The sequence below is a fragment of the Pelodiscus sinensis genome, chromosome 24, assembly GCF_052426305.1.
Source record: "Pelodiscus sinensis isolate ZL-2025 chromosome 24, ASM5242630v1, whole genome shotgun sequence".
Classification (NCBI taxonomy): domain Eukaryota; kingdom Metazoa; phylum Chordata; order Testudines; family Trionychidae; genus Pelodiscus; species Pelodiscus sinensis.
The window spans coordinates 25,887,643-25,907,787 of NC_143075.1; the positions used below are offsets into that span (position 1 = coordinate 25,887,643).

Consider the following 20,145-nt stretch of genomic DNA (forward strand, 5'->3'; position numbering starts at 1 on the left):
TCAAGCCGCTTATGCTCTTTGTTGTGGGGTATAGACTTAAATTGTGGGTTCTTAGCCTTATGATTAACTGAATCTAAAACCAGTGAGTTTGGCTGGGGATGTGTGAAGAGGAAGTCCATATCTTTTGCAGGGACAAAATATTTTCTATCCACCCAGCGGTTTGTGGGGGAGATAGATGCTGGATTTTGCCACAGAATGTCTGATGGCACCAGGATAGCTTCATTGATGGGTAGGACTATCTTTGAGGATGCCATGGGTTGTAGTATCGTCAGTAATTTGTATTGTTTGGCTTGTACCTGTTGGAGTGTAATGTCTTGTGACTGAAGAATTCTTGAAATTGTTTTAAATCATCTGCCAGTGGAGAGGGCGATATTTGAAAGACTGCTCAGTCTAGTCTAGTGGATCTGGGGTCGTGTGAGGAACCCTCCAAGACTGAATGAGGTAAGTTATCGTTATCATTGGAACCCGCTTATGACATTACTGAGGGCGGGTGAGACAGTAAGGAATGCACAGATATGGTTGGGGAGTGCACAGAAGTGTATTGTTGTGCTTTAGGCACTGTATCTCGAGTAATAGCCATGGGAGGAAGGTGGCCTTTACCCTTGCCATGGTTTCCAGAGGGCCCATTGAGTCTGGAACTCTTGTGGGGAATACATCCGTGGTTGGTTGGACCACATGGGGTGGTGTTGTAGGGAATGATCCCGATATGAATTCCAGGAGGCCATTAACCTGGACGGAGATGAATGGCATGATGAAAATCTGCTCCTATGCCTGCTGCCATAATCAGTTCTTGGTGAAAGCAGCGTAGGAGAGTGGGGAACCCTTTCTGGAATATAAGTGTGCCCCTGGGTATGAGAGACCACTGAGGAGCGTGGTGAGCAAGCTCCTGATGTGAGCAGTGTGCCTGCCTGAGGAGATTTTTGTAAGTGCTGCATCTTGTGCAGTGCTTTCTTATGCTGAAGTACCAGAACGTAATCAAGTTCGGTCTAACCAGTTTGTTCAGGCACCGTAGAGGCACTTGTAGGAGCTGGTGGTGGTGGCATATGCGGCTTTGTGGGTGCTGCTGCCTTAGCAGCACCGACTGGTGTGGTGCGCTTAGGTTCTGACTCAGCTTTCCTGGCTAGTTCAGACTTGCGTTGCCAGAGACTGGTGGCACCGGGGAACAAGAGGCTCTGGGCATGAGCATGCCGAGGAAGCCTATGAGTCTTGTGAGCCTTTGCGGAGTGGTGAAGCAGCCCTGTCAGCAGGCTTCTGCTGTCCCCGTATGTCCTCAGGTTTGTCCTGCGTAGGTTGTAGGACCTTCTCCCAGAGGAGGTTTTTAAGCCGCATTTTGTAGTCTTTTCTGGCTCTGGCTGTCATGTTCTGACAGTGAGGGCTCTTGTGTGCTGCATGAGACTCTCCCAGGTATTTAACAAATGAGGCCTGGCCACCAGAAATAGGCACTGAGTCTCGGCATGAGTTGCATCTTTTAAAGCCGGGGGAACCCGGCATGTAGAAGAAGAAAAGCCGCCGCGGTGGTGCTTGCTTTTTTTTAACACTATACGTTAAAGCTAACTATAATTGACTAAATTATGAGGAAAAGGTTTTTCTTGTTTTTCTGCTGGGAAGAAGAGCACTGTTCTGACTCTGTCTTCAGCCAAGGATGGTAGAAAATGAACTGACGGGGCTCATGCTGCGCACGCACTCGATGAACGGCAGGGGTGCAAGATGCTGGGTGCGTAGGTGTGGCGCAAGGGGCACTGCTCACCAAAAACCTCTGATCGGCAGTGCAAAGATACACTGATACCCAGTGCCAAAACCAGATTCCAAGCATTACCATATCCATGAGGGTAATGTGACAATCTTAGTGGCTTGTGCTGCATTGAAAAGTAGCAAAATGACGTTCTTCAGCGAGTGGTGTCCCTGTGGGTGCTCCACTCAGGTCTCAGTGGGTATATCTAGACTACATGGCTCTGTCACCAGAGCCATGTAGATTAGTTTACTAGACATACCTAAACGAAGCAGCAATTTAAATAATCGCCGCTTCATTTAAATTAAAATGGCTGCTGCGCTGAGCCGATCAGCTGTTTGTTCTGCTCAGCGCACTAGTCTGGACACTCTGCGGTTAACATCAAAGGTATTTGTCGATCATCCCATTATGCCTCGTGGGATAAGGTTTACCGGGGCAGTCGACAAATGCCTTTGATGTCGACCACGGAGCTTCCAGACTAGCGTGCTGAGCCGACAAACAGCTGATCGGCTCAGCGCAGCCGCCATTTTAATTTAAATGAAGTAGCGATTATTTAAATCGCCGCTTCATTTGGGTATGTCTAGTAAACATGGCAACAGAGCCATGTAGTCTAGACATACCCACTGAGACCTGGAGCACCCACAGGGACACCACTCGCTGAAGAACGTCATTTTGCTACTTTCCACTGCAGCACAAGCCACTAAGATTGTCACATTACCCTCAGGGATATGGTAATGCTTGGAATCTGGTTTTGGCACTGGGAAAGCTCTATTTCCCTGTATATTTTCAATTGGCTGTGTGATTCTTAATTTCTTATGCTACTAGTTCTGCTATGCACTGTTAAACAGCTGCCATGTTCCACCCCAGGAGCAGCTGCACCATGGCTAGATAAATATATCCTTCAATGAGTATTCATGAACCTCATAGACATAGTGGACAGGCAGCTAGATTTGTTCCTTTTGTCCAATAAGTAGCATTGTTCTGATGAGTACCTTGGTGGACACTTGTTCTGTTTCTGTGATGGTGACAACAAGGCCTGAAGACAAAGGTGCCTGGTCAGGGAGGGTTTCAACCCTCAGGACAGCATCTGGAACACAGGAGAAAACACCCTGAACTTTTAGCTATGAGCTCTGCAGGACTACAGCATGAAAATATCACCCAATATTTGTGCTAACATATTAGTGCGCAAAACAGCTGCCATTTGCCACCCCACCCTGTTCAGGAGAAACCATGAGACCCAGATACCATCCTGCATGAATACAGAAGTTTTCCCCAAGGATGATAAAACTATGTCTCTAGGGATGGGGGTTTATGATCAAAGAAAAATCATCATTTTGAGTTATAAAATGTCTGAGTCAATCAACTACTGTGAACACGGGTAAGAGAACTACTATAGTGAACTCTTTGGGGTACAGTCAGTAGCTAGCTCAACTTGCTCCTAAGCAGCACTGAAAACAAATAAGGATAATACTATAGCATGGCTGCAGCAAGTCGCAATTCTCACAGGAATCCCCAAACTTTGCCTAGTTGACAGGCCATGTTGACTACTGACCAAGCGTTGAAGGGGCACACCTAATTCACATATAATGGAGAAGATTGATGCATATTGTGCACAGTAGTGTAGCTTGTGCCAAACCAAGTAGCTTACTGTACAGCAATGCTTGATGGAACCTGTCATCTTTGCAGTTCAAATATTTTATTGAAGCTAAGTGCTATTGTGGTGGCCCAAACTGTAAAGTTCTATTGAATACAGTTGTTAGTCCACTGGGTTACATCCTCTCTGCTCTTTGGTCTCCTCCCTTCCAGAGATAAGACTTCTATAGATTTTCCCTGTTCCTACCTGCTTCTTTCCTAAGGTTTTCCTCCAGACTGGACAGCTTGAGGTTGTAGGAAGTTCGCATGGTATTGATGTCCTCCTCAAGTCGGGCGCGCGACTCCTGCTCAGCTTCATAGTCTGCCTTCAGCTGGGCCAGCCTCGCCTCATACTCCTAAAAGACATAACGAGGACATGGACAGTTTGGCATGGCATATTGCAATGGTCTGCTTCTGACCATCCCCACTCACTCGGGGCTGCTTGTCACTTCCCTTGCATTCAATTAACAGATCTGTTTTCACAGTAATTTTCCACTCTGTTTTAAATGGATAAATGTTGTATCTACCGGCCACGAAGAGTTGATGCACTGCAGTGATGCCAGCATGACTCAACCAGGCTTTGGAGCAGGAGTGGAAAATAATTTTTGACTGGGGGCCACTTCAGAAATTTTTGAAGTGGCCCTGGGCCGCCCCAAAAGGGCAGGGTCAGAATACTTCCTGCTTTCCCACCCACAGGCCCTGATTGGTCTGGGGTTGGGGAGCACACAAAGTCTTTGCCTCCCGCCCCCGAAAGAGAACCGCCAACTGTTCCGAGCAGCTGGCGGTTCCCTCTAGGTACCTGTGCCTATGGTGGTGGGAAGAGACTTCATGTACTCCCCCCTGCTGCCTCCAGGTCAATCAGGGCCTGGGATGGGGAGCAATGTAAGTCTCTTGCAGCCCCCGCCCTGCAAGGGAGCGCTGTGCTTAGAGTCAAGTGACTTTAAGTGCTGAGCCCTTCGCAGGGCAGGAGTAGACTTCAGGTGCCTCCAAGCCCTGATTGGCCTAAGAGCAGGGGCAAAGGCGAGTGCGCAAAGTCTCCTCCCGCCCTGTCCCCGCCCTGCAAGGAACATCCTTCCACCCTGCTAGGAGTGTGCAGTGCTTCTAAGTGCCACGCACTCCTTGCAGGGCAGGGGCAGGGCATGAGGACACTATGCACACTCCCCCTACACCCAGGCCTGATTGGCCTGGGGGCAGGAGGGGGGAGCAGCAGGGCCTCTGTGGGTCGGATCAACTCACTTGGTGGACTGGATCCGGCCCATGGAGGCCCTTTTGCCCACCCCTGCCTTTAGGGTTGCCAGGTGTCCGGTTTTGAACCAGACAGTCCGGTATTTGAGGGTTCTGTTCGGGAAAAAAGTTAAGAAAATAACAGACATACGCAACTATGTGGGGGGGAAAGGGGGCCAGGAGGGAATCCCTGGGGCTGGACTCGCTTGTGCTTCACCGGGACCGGGCACTGGATGGGTAGCGCCCCGAGATCTGAGTGCGCCTGGGTCAGTCCCACTCCCCACCAGCTGATTCTTTCCCCCCACTGTCTCCCCAGCCAGCCCCACTCCCCCCAATCCCATCCTGGCCAACCCTGCTTCCTGGCGGTCGGTTCTTTCCCCCTCCTCCTCCCGATCTTCCCTGACCCCCTCCCAGCCAGACCTGCTTCCTGCCAGCCGGTTTCCCCACACACACTCACACATCCTCCCGGCCAGCCCCGCTCCCCTGCCGGCCGGTGTCCCTCCCCCCGCCCATCTGAGATCAAGTGTATCCAGTATTTTTTTTTAAGCCACCTGGTAACGCTACCTGCCTTGGCGGAAACTTCTTTAAGAATGGGAGAAGAGCTCACTACCTCTAGCACTTTCACCTCTGATCTCTCTGCCCAGTCTGCCAAAAAGGCATGGATTGGGCACTTACAGCCTGTCACTAGGTTCCTGGCTACTGTTTAATTTCATCCAGCCTATGGCAAGAAGCCTCAAGGCTCAGAGCCCCACTGTGAGTCTGGCATGCCTTGCTGTGTGGGAAGCGAGGGTTGCCAGGCCATTAAAAGTCTGAATGGCTCTTCGGAGCTCCAGGAACTGAAGGAATCTGCAGCCAGTGGGAGTTGCAGGAGCAGCGCCTATGGACCGTGCACACCATGCAGAAGCATGTGGCCACATAGTGACCACTTCCGGAAGCAGCACAAAGCCAGGTGTCAAGGCTGTTCCCCACTCTGTTCTGCATGATGAATGCAGAAATTGGGGGCATACAAGAGCACTCCAAAACCTTGCCTGTACAGGCTCTGGTACAAAAACTTTCCCCCAAAATCCAATACCCAGATTTTGGGGGACCCGCTGCCACCATCCAAGGAATTTCAAGAAAATCAGGAAAGAGATCACTTGGGAAATTCCCTCCCTAAAGGTAAAACACTCCCCCCGCCGCCCCAACCTCTGTTTTGCTTGGAGTTGGGAAAACCAGAGGGAATCCACAGGCAATGATGGACTCTGCCCTTGTAACTAGGCATTGAGTCCTAAGGACACAACTATCAACCAATTCTGGTTAATTAGCAACCCCCGCCTCCCAATTTTTTATTATCAAAACAAAAAAGGGAGTTACTCACCTTGTGCAGTAACGAGTGTTCTTCGAGATGGGTGTCCCCGTGGGTGCTCCACTGTAGGTAGAGGGTCGCCCTGAGCCTCAGATCGGAGCTTTGTATAGCAGTTTCCCCTGTTGAGCCACGCATGCCCAGGAGGCGTCTCGAGCTCTTCCCGCCTCCTGAGGAGCGTGACTCAACCCCCTCCCTTTCAGTTCCTCGTCTCCGCCCGAGCAATTTCGACTCCGAGCAGAGGGGAGGCAGGGAGGGTCGTGGAGCACCCACGGGGACACACATCTCGAAGAACACTCGTTACTGCACAAGGTGAGTAACTCCCTTTTCTTCTTCGAGTAGTGTCCCCGTGGGTGCTCCACTGTAGGTGACTACAAAGCAGTATCCAGAATATGGCTGGAGGGAGCCGGAGTCAATGCTTGGCAGTGGTGGAGAGCACTGCCGTGGCAACTGCTGAGTCACTCTTAAGTTGTGGAAGAATAGCGTAATGTTTAGCAAAGGTATGATCTGAAGACCATGTTGCTGCCTGGTAAATGTCTCTTAAGGGGACATTGCCCAGAAAGGCTGTTGAAGCAGCCGTGGCTCGAGTAGAATGCGCTCGTGGTGGGCATAGCAGCGGTCTATTGCCCAGAGAGTGGCACTTAATTATGCATGTCAATATCCACTTTGAGATTCGTTGCGTTGATATTGGTGTCCCTTTGGATCATTCAGCAATGGAGATAAAAAGTCTTTCAGATTTACGAAATGGTTTTGTTCTTTCTAGGAAGAAGGCCAGAGCCCTCCGGATGTCCAAAGTGTGCAGGCTGGCATCTGTCTGCGATGAATGCAGTTTTGGGAAAAAGGTAGGTAACACGATCGGTTCGTTGAGATGGAATTCTGTACAAACCTTTGGCAAAAATGTAGGGTGGGGTCTAAGTATGACCCTATCCTTTGTGAAAACTGTGTAAGAAGGCTCTGACATTAATGCTCCGAGTTCGCTCACCCTCCTGACTGAGGTGATGGCTAAGAGGAAACAGACCTTCATAAAAAGGAAAGGAAGTGGCACTGTTGCCAGTGGCTCAAAGGGAGGTCTGGTGAGGCAGTTCAAAACAAGATTTAGGTCCCACAGAGGGGGTGGGGCCCTATGTGGTGGATACACATTCTGGAGTCCCTTGAGGAATCTTTTTGTAATAGGATGGTTACAAATGGAGAAGTCATCTACTGATGTATGAAATGCTGCTATTGCAGAGAGGTGTACTCTTAGGGAGGAGATTGAGAGTCCTGATGCTTTAAGGTCCAGAATGTAGTCTAGGATGCTATCTAGTGGTGAGGCACGGAGCTCCACTTTGGCTCGCTGACACCAGTGACAGAAACGTGTCCATTTCTGTTGGTAAGTTTTCTGAGTAGACTGTCTCCTGCTGTGGAGGAGGATGTCTTTTACTCGCTGGGAGCAGCGATCTTCTACCTCCGAGAACCAGAGAAAAGCCATGCCTGAAGATGCAGGGTATTGAGTTGTGGATGCAATATCTTGCCGTTGTCCTGAGATAGTAGGTCTATCCGGTACAGTAGCGGGTAGGGAGGCTGGACCGCTAGCCTGTGAAGGTATGGGTACCAGGTTTGGCGAGGCCATGATGGCGCAATCAGGATGACTAGGGCTTTGTCTCTCAGGATCTTGCGCAGAACTCTTGGGATGAGCAGTATGGGAGGAAAGGTGTAGTGTAGGGGGGCTGTCCATTTGATCAGGAAGGCATCCCCCAAAGAGTGTTTGCCAAGTCTCGCTCATGAGCAGAATTGGGGGCATTTGGTGTTCTGGGTAGAAGCAAAGAGGTCTATCAATGGCCATCCCTACTGGTGGAAAATTGAGTTTGTCACCTCCGTATATAACTCCCATTCGTGGTCCGAGGTGAAGTTTCGGCTGAGTGAGCCCGCTTTGATGTTGTTCACTCCGGGCAAGTAGGATGCTATAAGGGTGACTTGGTTGCGGATGCACGAGTTCCACAGGCGAATAGCCTCCGTGCATAAGGAGCGGGAGCGGGCTCCACCCTGTCTGTTTATGTAGAACATCGTGCAGATGTTGTCCGTTAGGATGCGGACTGTCTGATTGGCGATGTCAGAGGCAAAGTGTGCACAGGCATTCCTTACTGCCCTCAGTTCGAGGAGATTGATATGTAAGAGTGTGTCGTTTGGGGACCACCTGCCTTGAGCTTCGTGACTGTCCATATGTGCCCCCCAGCCAAGCAGGGAAGCATCTATGGTGATTTGGATAGTGGGTTCGGTTTGTTGGAATGGAACCCCCGTCAGAAGATTGTTTGGTGCTGTCCACCATTGTAAGAATGCCAGCACGTCTGGTGGGATAGTAACCGTTTTGTTTCAAGGGTGTCGTGATGGGATATAAACGGTTAAAATCCAGAGTTGAAAACATCGAAAGTGCAGACGAGCATGGTGGACTACGTAGGTGGTGGAAGCCATGTGCCCCATTAGTCGGAGGCATGTAAGTACCGTGGTGGTAGGAACTGTAATCATCCCGTTTATAATTTCTTGCATAGTTGCAAAACGTTGCTGAGGTAGGTATGCCCGGGCTGTAACTGAGTCCAGGCGTGCGCCAATGAACTCTATATCTTGAACCGGGTGCCGTGTTGACTTGTCTTGGTTGATTAGAAGGCCTAGATGACTGAGGAGGGTTGTGGTCGTATGTATCACAGAGGCCGTTTCGGCGTACGAGAGTCCCTTTAGAAGGCAGTCGTCTAGATAGGGAAATATGATGACATTTTGTCGTCTGAGATACGCCGTCACGACCGCCAGTACCTTTGAAAATACCCTCAGGGCTGATGAGAGGCCGAAGGGAAGAACCCTGTACTGGAAGTGGTCTGGTCCCAACATGAAGCGTAGGTAGCATCTGTGGGAGGGGTGGATGGTTACATGGAAATAGGCATCTTGGAGGTCGAGGGCTGCAAACCAGTCCTCTTGATCTAGCGCAGGAATGATTGTGGAGAGTGTGACCATCTTGAAATGCTGTTTCTTGAGAAACTTGTTCAGTTTGCGGAGGTCCAATATAGGTCTCCAACCCCCTGTTCATTTTTCGGTTAAGAAATAGTTTGAGTAAAACCCTCTCCCGTGGAACTCTCGGGGTACCCTTTCTACTGCTCCGATGAGAAGGAGTCGATCGATTTCTTGTTTCAGAGGGGTTTCGTGAGAGTGGTCCCTGAAGAGGGACGGGATGGGGGAAGGGTAGGGAGGATAGAGGTAAATGGGATGGTGTGGCCCACTCGAATTATCTCTAAAACCCAGCGGTCCGATGTTATGGATTCCCATTGAGGAAGGAATGGCCGCAAACGGTGGGTGAATAGATGGCCATGTTGAAGTCGTGGTAGATCATAAGAGAGGTGTTGCAGGCCCTCGACCAAATCTTCAAATTTGTTGTTTAGATGGTTGGGTAGTTGGTGGGCGGGCCTGGTTGTGGTGCCTTCTGGGACCTTGTTGCCTTGGTCTAGTGTCTTCATAGGGCCTCTGTGGTCTATTGTATTGCCCATATCGGTATCGGTTGTATGAGTTATATGGGGTGTATCGTCCACGTCTATAGGGCGGCGTGTACATGCCCAACGTGCGAAGTGTGGACTTGGAATTTTTGCTGTTACGGAGCATTTCGTCTGTAGTAGCTGCAAATAGCTTTTGCTTGTCGAATGGCAGATCTTCCACTTTAGGCTGGAGATCGCAGGGAACTCCTGAAGACTGGAGCCAAGAAGCTCTATGCATGACCACCGCTGTAGCTGTAATTCGGGCTGCGGTGTCAGCAACATCCATTGCGGTTTGGAGAGCAGTGCGGGCGATCATATGGCCCTCATGAACTATTGTTTTCAAGATGGATCTTTTGGACTCAGGGAGATGTGGCACCAGTTCTCCTAGTTTCGAGTAATTGTCAAAGTCATGATTTGCTAAAAGAGCTGAGTAGTTCGATATTCTGAGTTGTAGGGTGGAAGAGGAGTATACCTTCTTGCCAAAAGAGTCCAACTTTTTGTGGTCCTTGTCTGCGTTGCCCAACTTGTATTGTGGGAGCTTTGCACGTTGTTGTGCTGAGTCTACGACTAATGAATTAGGTTGTGGGTGTGTAAAGAGAAAGTCGTTGTCTTTTGATGGGACAAAGTACTTCCTGTCGATTCTTTTATTAGTTGGTTTAATGGATGCAGGTGTTTTCCAGAGGTCTTCCAAGGTCTCCATTATTGCCTCGTCTATAGGCAGGGCAATCTTGCTATGTAATGTAGGATGGAGATTTTTTAGCAATTGGTACTGTTTCTTCTGCACCTCTTGCAGGGAAACATTCTGGCTTGTTGCTACCCTCTTGAATAGATCCTGGAACTGTTTTAGGTCATCAATTGGTGCAGAATCTGATGGTACTATGGCTTCATCTGATAGTGTATCGGGAGCATCAGAATGTGTGACATTTATTGAATGACTGTCTGATTCATTGTCAGAGATTCGGTCCTCCTCTTCATCCGAAAGAGTTGCTGGAGGTAGGGGCTGCGGTCGAGATAAGCTTCTCTGAGATGGAGTGGAGTGAGTTGGGGAGCGTTGTCCACATGACTCCCAGTGTTCCCAGGGTCCCCATTGTGGTGGATAAAGTGGGGGTGGGTAAGGCCAGTATGGGTGCCATGGGTTCTGTTGTGGTGGAGCCCTGTAATGATGAAAGCGAGACTGCCTAGGTGATGCGTGCCTCGAGGAATAAGACGTGTGGTGGTCATCGTCAGGAAGAGGAGAGTCTTGGCCGGATAAGAGTGGCGTAGACCTGGGAGGGGATAGCCTTGATGGGGACTTCCCAGGTGAGTAAGATGTGGAAGGCAGGCACTGATCGTAAAGGCTGCTGTGTGAGTGAGTTTCCTGCTGAGGCTGATCCATAGCAGTCTCATCTGGCTGCCTGTCTGGTTGCGCTGGCAGCGTTAGTGCAGCATCATGCTGCTTAGTTGAAGCTGGTGCCGGGCGCTTAGGAGGCTGTGACTCACTCTGCTGCGGTGCTGTGGCTTTAGTCGGCACCGCAGCTTTAAGCTGTGCTGCGGCTTTCGGCGCCGCCGAAGCTTGAGGCAGCGTCGGGGCTGAGAGCGGTGCCGCGATTTGAAGCGGCACCGCGGTTTGCTTCGGCGCCGGCTTTTCTTGCCGTGCCGGCTGCTTGGAGCGCTCCCGGGGCCGCTCAGCCGTAGCGCGCCCCGATGCCGGTGCGGAGTGGGAGGATCGCCCCGAAGCCTTCGTGGCAGGGGTCCTCCCGCTCTGGTGTGCCTCTCCTCCATGTTTTGGAGAGGAAGAGGCTGGTAAAGAGCGGGATGGTGAGGGTCTGCCCCTCGGCTCACTCCTGGAGGGTGGGGGAGGCTCTTGTCGCGTTGCCACCTGTTCCCCAGCGGGCTGTAAAGCCTTTTCAAATAAGATCATTCTCAGGCGGAGCTCTCGGTCCTTCCTGGCTCTCGCCGTGAGTGAATTGCAATGAGTGCAGCTGTGGGGAGAGTGAGATTCCCCCAAACAGCGAATGCACTTTGAATGCCCATCTGAAGCCGGCATAGGATCCCGGCATTGGTCGCATTTTTTAAAGCCTGAGGAGCCGGACATGGCCGGTTCTCTCCTCTTTGAGCTTGTTCTATGTATTTATTTGGCTGTTACTGTTGTCGTCAGTCTCCGTGTTGTTTTTTTTTTTTTTAAAGTCTCTTCTTTCTTTCCTGTGTTGAACAGCTGTGAGAACACCGGTACCTCAGAGTCCCGGTTTAAGATGGGTTCAAGCCCCCTGACGGGGAATTTAGGTAAGTGTATTCTTCTTATTACTAGGTTTTGGGGTTTTTTTTTTTTTGAAAGAAACAAGGAAAAGTAACTTGGGATAACAGGGGAAAGAACTATGACTAAACTAGGGAGAGAAAAGTAGTCAGAGAGTCTGACAGGGAGCTCCTGTTTGCTCCGTCTGCTGACGAGGGCAGTTAAAGAGGAACTGAAAGGGAGGGGGTTGAGTCACGCTCCTCAGGAGGCGGGAAGGGCTCGAGACGCCTCCTGGGCATGCGTGGCTCAACAGGGGAAACTGCTATAGAAAGCTCCAATCTGAGGCTCAGGGCGACCCTTCACCTACAGTGGAGCACCCACGGGGACACTACTCAAAGAAGAACTTGCAGGATGGTTAGCAAGAGCAAAAGGCCTGGTATGATAAACATGCCAGAGAACTGAAAGACCAAAATCCCAATAATATGTATGTAAGATCTTGACCACAGTCTCTGTTAAGAATGTTTCACATATGCCCAGACTCCACGGGCCTGATCTGAAGCATGAGGCCTAGTTAACAATGGACAATACATGGCTAATGAAAAGTTGAGATAAGCAAGAAACAGACATGTTTGTTTAATCAGCCATAAACAAGCTAAGACAGCACAACCCCAGATGGGAAGCAGTAATTGAGGACTTATCATGAGTTACGGGCATGTAATTCAGAGAGGGGCCTCTGAGATTCTGTGATTCAGAAAGAGATAACAAGTTCATACTTCCTGAATGCCAACCAGAGTTCAGGGAGAGGGCTAGCACGTCAGCCTGAGTGATGGCATTTTCCTTCACAGATGTCAACCCGAGCTCAAGAGGATGCACTGATAAACTATACACACTGGTCATTGCTGTGTACTGTTTACTGTTCTTTTTGCTTTAAGACTCTCTAGGAATATACTTGTGGGCCACCGTCATTTTTATGGACCTGAAATCACGATTTAGCTGACATCTTGTAAGAGGAAAAGTTTGAGGGATAACACCTGTGTAATAGCAAACATGATAACCTGAGCTATGGGTGGAGCAATGATGTAATCTTTTAGATTGGCTTATTATGCTCATTATGCCTTGCTGCTAGAACCTATCCAGGGGCTCGGGAACTCCCACCCCATCACTTCTCTCCGCCCATTGCCACCCTATGTAATCTATAGAAATCCATTGTTTGGCAGTTTCACTGATCCAAAATAAGCAAAGTGATACTCCACTAGCACTGTGCTTAATAAACCCTTGTGCTTGGATCTATGCAGTGTCAAACTTCTGTTCCTTCAAGAACGGCCCTGCAAGGTAGGTGAGCAAGTCATGGTACTGAAGGCACTCAAGGCAAATAAAATGGAAGCATCCTGGGATGGACCATTCACAGTCCAAGAGCGCCTAGGGACGGTGAATTACCTCATAGCATTCCCTGACCCTGACCTTAAGCCTAAGGTCTATCATGTCAACTCTTTAAAGACCTTTTATTCCCAAGAAGTCAAGGTTCTTCAGGTAACAGCCCAGGAGAAAGAGGACGCAGAGTGGCCTGAGAAAGCCTGCTACGATGGGAAAAGCAAGCGCAGAGTAGAAGAGGTAAGCCTCTCCCTGAACCTTGGTCATGAGTAGTGACGGCAGATCATGCATCTGTGCACCCAGTTCACCCCAGTGTTCTCAGCCACCCTGGGACAGACTGAACGGGCATTTCACTCCATTGACACAAGTGATGCTTGTCCTGTCAGGGCCCAACCCTACTTCGGCTTCTTCAGCCAAGGCGGCTATAGAGAGGGAGATCAAGGACGTGCTAGAGATGGGTATAATTCGCACTTCGGAGAGTGCATGGGCTTCTCCAGTGGTCCTAGTTCCCAAACCGGATGGGGAAATCCACTTTTGCATGGACTACCGTAAGCTAAATGCTGTAACTCGCCCAGACAACTACCCCATGCCATGCACAGATGAGCTACTGGAGAAATTGGGGCGTGCCCAGTTCATCTCCATCCTAGACTTAACCAAGGGGTACTGGCAGGTATCTCTTGAGGAAGCAGCCAAAGGAAAAAATCAGCCTTCACTACATACGCAGGACTGTAGGAGTTTAATGTTCTTTCTTTCGGGCTGCACAATGAGCCTGTAACCTTCCAAAGTGTTGTGGACATTCTATTAGCCGGATTTGGAGAATTTGCAGTGGCCTATCTGGACGATGTGGCCGTATTCTCTGATTCATGAGCAGAACACCTAGAACACCTCCGAGCTGTCTTCCAACACATAAGGGAGGCTACAGGCTAAGGTACAGGCTATCCTAAACTGGCCTGTCCCTAAGTAAAAAAAAACAGGCCCAATCCTTAGGCTTGGCCGGGTATTACAGGCGATTTGTACCATATTACAGTGAGATCGGTGCACCACTAACAGATCTAACCAGTGTGACAGAGCAGGATAAAGGGCTTGGTAGAAGGGGAGAGAGGCCCCTCTTACAAAAGGAACAGCAACTGCCCTGGTTAATGAGGGGCAGCTGAGACAGGGCTGCCACCAATCAATTAAGGCCCAGCTGAAGCTGATTCAGGCTGCCATGAGACCATTTTAAAAACCCTCCCTGTGCGGGAGGGTGTAGAGAGTGGAGAAGGAGTTTGGAGAGGACGAGACGGAACGGAACAAAACAAAACAAACGATATGGAGATTCAGAGAAGCTGAGCAAGGAGCAACACCAGCCCTGCTAAAGGCTGCAGGGGAAGATGAGAGGCTCATATCCCCAAGAGGCCAGAGAAGGATTTTTTTTACTCAGCCCTGACTGGTCCGGGGCAAGGGCCCAACACTCTGTTGTTTTGCTGAGGGACAAAAGGCCAAACGCTGAAACAAGGTGAGTGAGTCTTCTACTGCAGCCCCTAAACTATGGGATAGTGGGCAGAACAAGGGTCTGGGATACCAGAAAAAGACAACCTAACGGGGTCAAATGACTGACAAGTTCCAGGAAGCTTTTAACTAGCTTAAGGCTGCCCTTATGTCTGACCCTGTGCTGAGGGCCTCAGTCTATGACAAGCCTTTTGTTGTCACCACAGATACGTCTGAGCGGGGTGTGGGGCAGTTTTGATGCAGAAAGGATCAGATCAAGAACTTTACCCTGTCGTGTTTCTCAGCAAAAAATTGTCTTAAAGAGAAAGTCACCGGTCTGTCTCCGAGAAGGAGTGCTATGCAGTGCTTAGCTAGAGAAGCTAAGACCGTATGTGTGGAGGTGACGTTTTCATCTGCAAACTGACAATTCTGCTCTTCAGTGGCTTCATTCAGTCAAAACGACCAACAAGAAAGTCCTTCGGTGGAGTTTAGCTCTCCAAGACTTTGACTTTGAGGTACAACACATTTAAGAAGCCTCTAACAAAGTAGCTGATGCCCACTCCCGAGAGGCATTTCCAGACTCATGTACTTAGGACTCTCTCTGTATGTCAGTCATGGTACTCCACAGATGTGGAAGGGTTTTGCTTGATTTGCATGTATTCCAAGTGTGAATGTACTTATGAACTATGTTTTATCCCAGACCTCCAAGAAGAAATCACAGCCAGTGTGGCCCAAAGCTGTCTAGCACCATCTGTGATTTGGGAGGGGGCGTGTCATAATCAGGAAAGCTGACCAGCATCTGGTGACTAAAGGATTAACTATGTCTCCTGTCCCTAGCCAGGTATCTGGTCAGCCAATAGCAATGCACGTGGGGATTTCAAACTGGGACAAAGGAATTTTTATCTTTGCCCTCCTTTGTCTGAGTCAGAGCGTTTTCTTCCAAGTAACAGGGAGCTGGGAGGCACATCTCTCTCCAACAAAAGATTTCTCACAATGTGTAAGTAGGGCAAAGTTCAGATAGTCTGTCAGGTTTTACTGTTTTATGGTTTGGGAATTTGGGTTTGATGTCTGAGCTATTTAAAGTGTTTTCTCTCTCCTTTTTGTAATGGAAGCTTTTAACCCAAGGACTTTTCTTCCCAAGTATCTAAATCAATTGGTGGCTCTTTTTCATCTAGGCCCTTGATTATGCTCACAACTGTAGTTTTGTTTTGATAATAAACATTTGTTTTCTTTGTTCCTAGTTACCTGGTATTGGTTCAGTGTGGTGTCCTAGTTTTACCTTAGGGAAGAGATTTCCCAAATGATCTCTTCCCTGACTTTTTTTGTGGAATTACTTGAGTGGTGGTAGTGGATATTCTCCAAAATCCAGGTATTATGATTTTGGGGAGAAGTTTTGTACCAAAGCCTGTAGAGACAAGGTTTTTGGGGTGCTCTTGCGAGCCCCCACTTCTGCATTTTGTCATGCTAGTGTGAGGAAAAGCCTTGACAGCACAACAAGTTACAGTGCTGCAAAGTGCAAATGTAAACAGGTTCTCAGCGCTATTAACTACTCCCCATGGAGGTGGTTTACCGACAGCGCTGGAAGATCTTTCTCCCAGTGCTAATGCCTTGATCACACTGCTGTGTTAAAGTGCTGTCACAGCAGTGCTGCTGCAACTACACTTTAAAAAGTAGTGTAAACAAAACCTAAGTAAGGAGTGACTAGAAAGCTCAGGACGTGGCTCAATTGTTAGACACATCAGGATCACTGGACTCTTTGGTGAAAGGAGAGTCAACACTGGAATAGCAGGGAATGCTGAAAGCTAAGGCATCTCTACAATGCAATTTAAACCATGCAGAGAACCCAATTCCATCCCATCCCCAAAGCAAAATGGAACAATGTTGGCAGTGCTGTCCTATAGGGGTGCTGGGCCTGAGACATCCACCTCTGTCCCAGGCTCAATCCCCAGCCCACCACTTCCTGCTCCTGCTTGGCCCCCATTCTTCCCAGAGCCCCTGACCCCTCCTCTCCTGAACGATGCTGGGAGCTAGTGAGACAGAGCAGGGCCAGTCACTCTGCTGCTGGTCCCTGTGCTGTCCAGGCTCTATGACCCTCTGAATCACATGACTGCTCCAAGTGTGAGGCCTGGGACTGTCCTATGAATGGGACAGCTCTGAATGTTGAGAAACAACAGTATTGTAACAAGATCTCCAACAACACAGATTCTGTCTGTGGTATAAGACCAAAGATTGAGGTGCATGTACTGAGAGTCACACAGCACCCCTTTATGCTGAGGATTATAAAAGTGTGCAAACTGTAGCAGGAAACAACTTGGGGATCATGCTCCTTGGCTTACTTCTCTGATCAGCTGCTTCTCTGCCTCGACATCTGGCTGGAAGTCAGGTAGGAGAGCTGGCTTCAGTTCCAGCTGAGTAGTCTCAGCAGGTAACAGCCCTACTAAGGAAAGGAGAAAAATCACTGACCTACTACAGAGAATTGTCTGAAGATCATTGGGCAGATAAACAACAGAAGGAGCCTCACAGATAACTGGGAATGTGCAAGTTTAGACACTACTATAAATTGTGCTCACATAAAACAGTCCACGCTGCTAGAGAATGCTGTGTGCTGGGACTCCACCTGAGAGAACGTAATTGTTGTGTGGAATGACAATGTTTTAAACAGCTTTCTTCCAAGAATGTAAAAGGCTGAGGATAATATTGTCTAGTCTACGTAGGTTCTAGCTATTATTTTCCAGGGTATAACTGAGAGCTACAATAGTATGATCTCTGCCTATAGCCAGACTGACAATGGGAAATTTACCATGTGGGACACTAAACCCTTCAGCATAGAAAGGCATCATTCTCTGGGCAGTGAATCCACATTTCTGAGAGCTGTACTGGGAATAGTGATGTGAAAGGACTATGGCAGTAAAGGCAAGAGTGAGAGATGCTTAGAATATAGCATTAATTAGAGCAGTGGTCTCCAACCTTTTTACACCCAAGATCACTTTTTAAATGACAGAACAAGTCAAGATCTACTGCCCTGACTCTTCCTTGATGCCCTGCCCCTTCCTTGAAGCCCTGCTCTCTCCACTCTCCTACTCTCCATTACTTGCTATCCCCAACTCTTATACTGCTGCTTTTTTCCCCCACAATTCTTCTGTAGGAAGAAGTTTTTCTAACATTTGACCTGTCTAGACTGGACCAAATGTCAGAAAAACCCTTTCTTTTCTAAGCCCCCTTATTCCTTATGGAAAGAGGAATATAAGGGTGACCGAAAGATCATGTTTGCTCTTCCACTAAAAGGGTGCCAGTGGGGACAGGTTTCTGAGGGTGGGGAGAAGGGAGAGGGAACAGGGGTCCAGTGGGGGCAGAGAGTCCCCTACACCTGCCTCCTTCCATGATTCTCCCCCTCTCCCAGAGGGAAGCTGGCACATGTCTCCTCTGTGGCCAACCCCCACCCCCCGCAGCACAGCCAAATCCCCGTGCGCACCTACCCCGGGGCCAACCCCTGCTCCCGCGGCACAGGGAAACCCCTGTGCTCAACTCACCCCTCCTGTGGTACAGGGAAGCCGCTGTGTTCCTCCTCCAGGGCCAACGCCTCCTCCCGCAGCGCGCCCGGCACGCCACAGAGCTGTGGGAGGGGAGCAGCCAGCGCACTTCCGGAACCCCCGGAAGTGGTGCGAAGCAGGCAGTATGTCCATCCACCCAACAGGAAGCTGGCACTATGCTGGAGGGAGGTAGTGGGGCTTCTCGGGAGGGGGGCCTGAATGCCTCACGATCGACTGGTCAAGGCCTCACGATGGACCAGTCGATTGCAATTGACCAGTTGGTGACCACGGAATTAGTCTTCCTCTACTTGGTTTCTAACTATTCACTCAGGGAGGTCATTTTTATTCTGATTTTACCATTGAGGATACTGAGGCACATAAATATTATTGAACTTGTCTTAGTCAGACAGAAAATTATCAGCAGAGCTGAGAACAGAACCTCAAGTCCTGATGCCTCATTCCCTGCTATAACTGCTGGAGAATGCTACCTATTTACCCCAGTGTAAAGCTGCAGGGATGTAAGCAAGAGGTATGGTTGAACAGAGCAATAATCTTGTAAATGTTTCAAGCTTCATAGTCCCTGTGCAGCTCCCTTCATTGGGCAGACTTATCTCATTTTCTAGAGAAAAGTCAAGAATACCCATGTGATAGCAAATGAAATGAGGCCACCTAATGTGGCAACCTAATATATCCCCGGGCCTGGGAGGGGAAGATCAATAGTAGGAAAGAGGTAAATGGGGCATGGACATTGCCTGCTCTCTTGAAGGCTGCTTCTGGCTGGGGTAGCGAAAGGAAAGAAAGGCCCTAGTCTTACTCCCTACATAAAGGGTTGCTCTGATCCAGGAGTGTGGAGGATTGGTTCTAGAAGCTGCTCTCCTTCTTAAAGTTCCCACTCTGACATTATTGGATTGTAATATAAACCTACAAAACATTGTTGCAAAATTGTACAAATCTTGTACAAAATGGGCCAAATGAGGAGTCTATTGAAAGCTGATGATTCACTGATTCTGTTTAAACTATTCATATGCATGTATCATTTTGTATTTGAAGTTATGAGTATTGGCTATGTATTTGTATTTCAAATGTTTGCTTCAACAGGGAACTTGGCCAACTTACTGTAAAAGAGTTGCTAGTCAACTGAATAGCAGTATTTCCCTGACAATGAGCCTGAATAGGTGTCAATCCATATCTGAGGAACTTTGCAGTGTGTTCAGACCATCATGTAAGCCATGGCTGCTACCTAAAAAGGACTGTGTCATGCATGGATAGGTGACTTGCTCAAGTGACAAACTGCATCTTGGGACATGCTTTCACACATAGGCAAAGGTAAAAAGAGAGCCCTGAGGGCTCCTCTATTTTTGTCTTCATTCCAGCTCATCTCTTCTAGAACATCTTTGCTATGAACTGAGCCTGAAAGGACTAAATACCTATCTTAACAAAGGATGTATTCCAGAGATTACTTAATCTCTGCTACAAGCCTGCACCAAGAATTTTGTAATTGGTGTACATAATTTAATTCTTTTAACAATTTTACTCTCTACCTTTTATTTTTTCCTTTGGGATCAGAAGAACCTATTCAGATTTGCAAAAGCGACGAGGAGTCCTGTGGCACCTTATAGACTAACTGAAGTGTAGGAGCATAAGCTTTCGTGGGCAAAGACCCACTTCGTCAGATGCATGACGTCAGATGCATGATGTCTTTGCCCACGAAAGCTTATGCTCCTACACTTCAGTTAGTCTATAAGGTGCCACAGGACTCCTCGTCGCTTTTGCAGATTCAGTCTAACACGGCTACCCCTCTGATATTCAGATTTGGTGAGACTGGTTTTCATAACATCTCATCTGTGTAAGAAGTGGTTCACAGAAAAGCTGGAATGTCTAGGGAGAACTTATGTGACTTTTTGCTAGCCTGAGTGGTGAACATGCTGGTTCGGTGTGCCTTATAGTGGAGGATCACAGTTTTGGGCCGTAAGCAGCTCCATCTCTAAGCAATTTGCCCTGACTGGACCCTTCTAGCAGTGCTTCAGAAACCTCCTATATTATACCCATCCCATCCAAAAAACAGGATGTTCCCACTCTAACCCCCACCTTATCCAAAGGACAAAGCTGCTGGCGTTGGACTGAAAAAAGCCTTCCCCAAGAAA

The 20,145-nt window shown here is 48.8% G+C and overlaps 1 protein-coding gene across 11 annotated transcripts in view; it reads right to left on the reverse strand.

The window, feature by feature from the left end:
* The window catches only part of KIF17 (kinesin family member 17), a 149,569-nt gene that overhangs the window by 72,075 nt on the left and 57,349 nt on the right, over positions 1–20,145 (reverse strand). For 10 of the 11 annotated variants that reach the window (XR_016347804.1, XM_075906578.2, XM_075906577.2 and 7 more), the window contains 3 exons: positions 16,808–16,908; positions 3,570–3,717; positions 2,722–2,816 (listed from right to left, as the gene is read on the reverse strand). Coding sequence is in view for 10 of the 11 variants with exons in the window: in XM_075906578.2 (XP_075762693.2) it covers positions 2,722–2,816; positions 3,570–3,717; positions 16,808–16,908 (344 nt within the window). In the remaining variant the exon portion in view is untranslated. The remainder of the gene's footprint in view (positions 1–2,721; positions 2,817–3,569; positions 3,718–16,807; positions 16,909–20,145) is intronic. The other variant, XM_075906575.2, reaches the window with a different exon arrangement.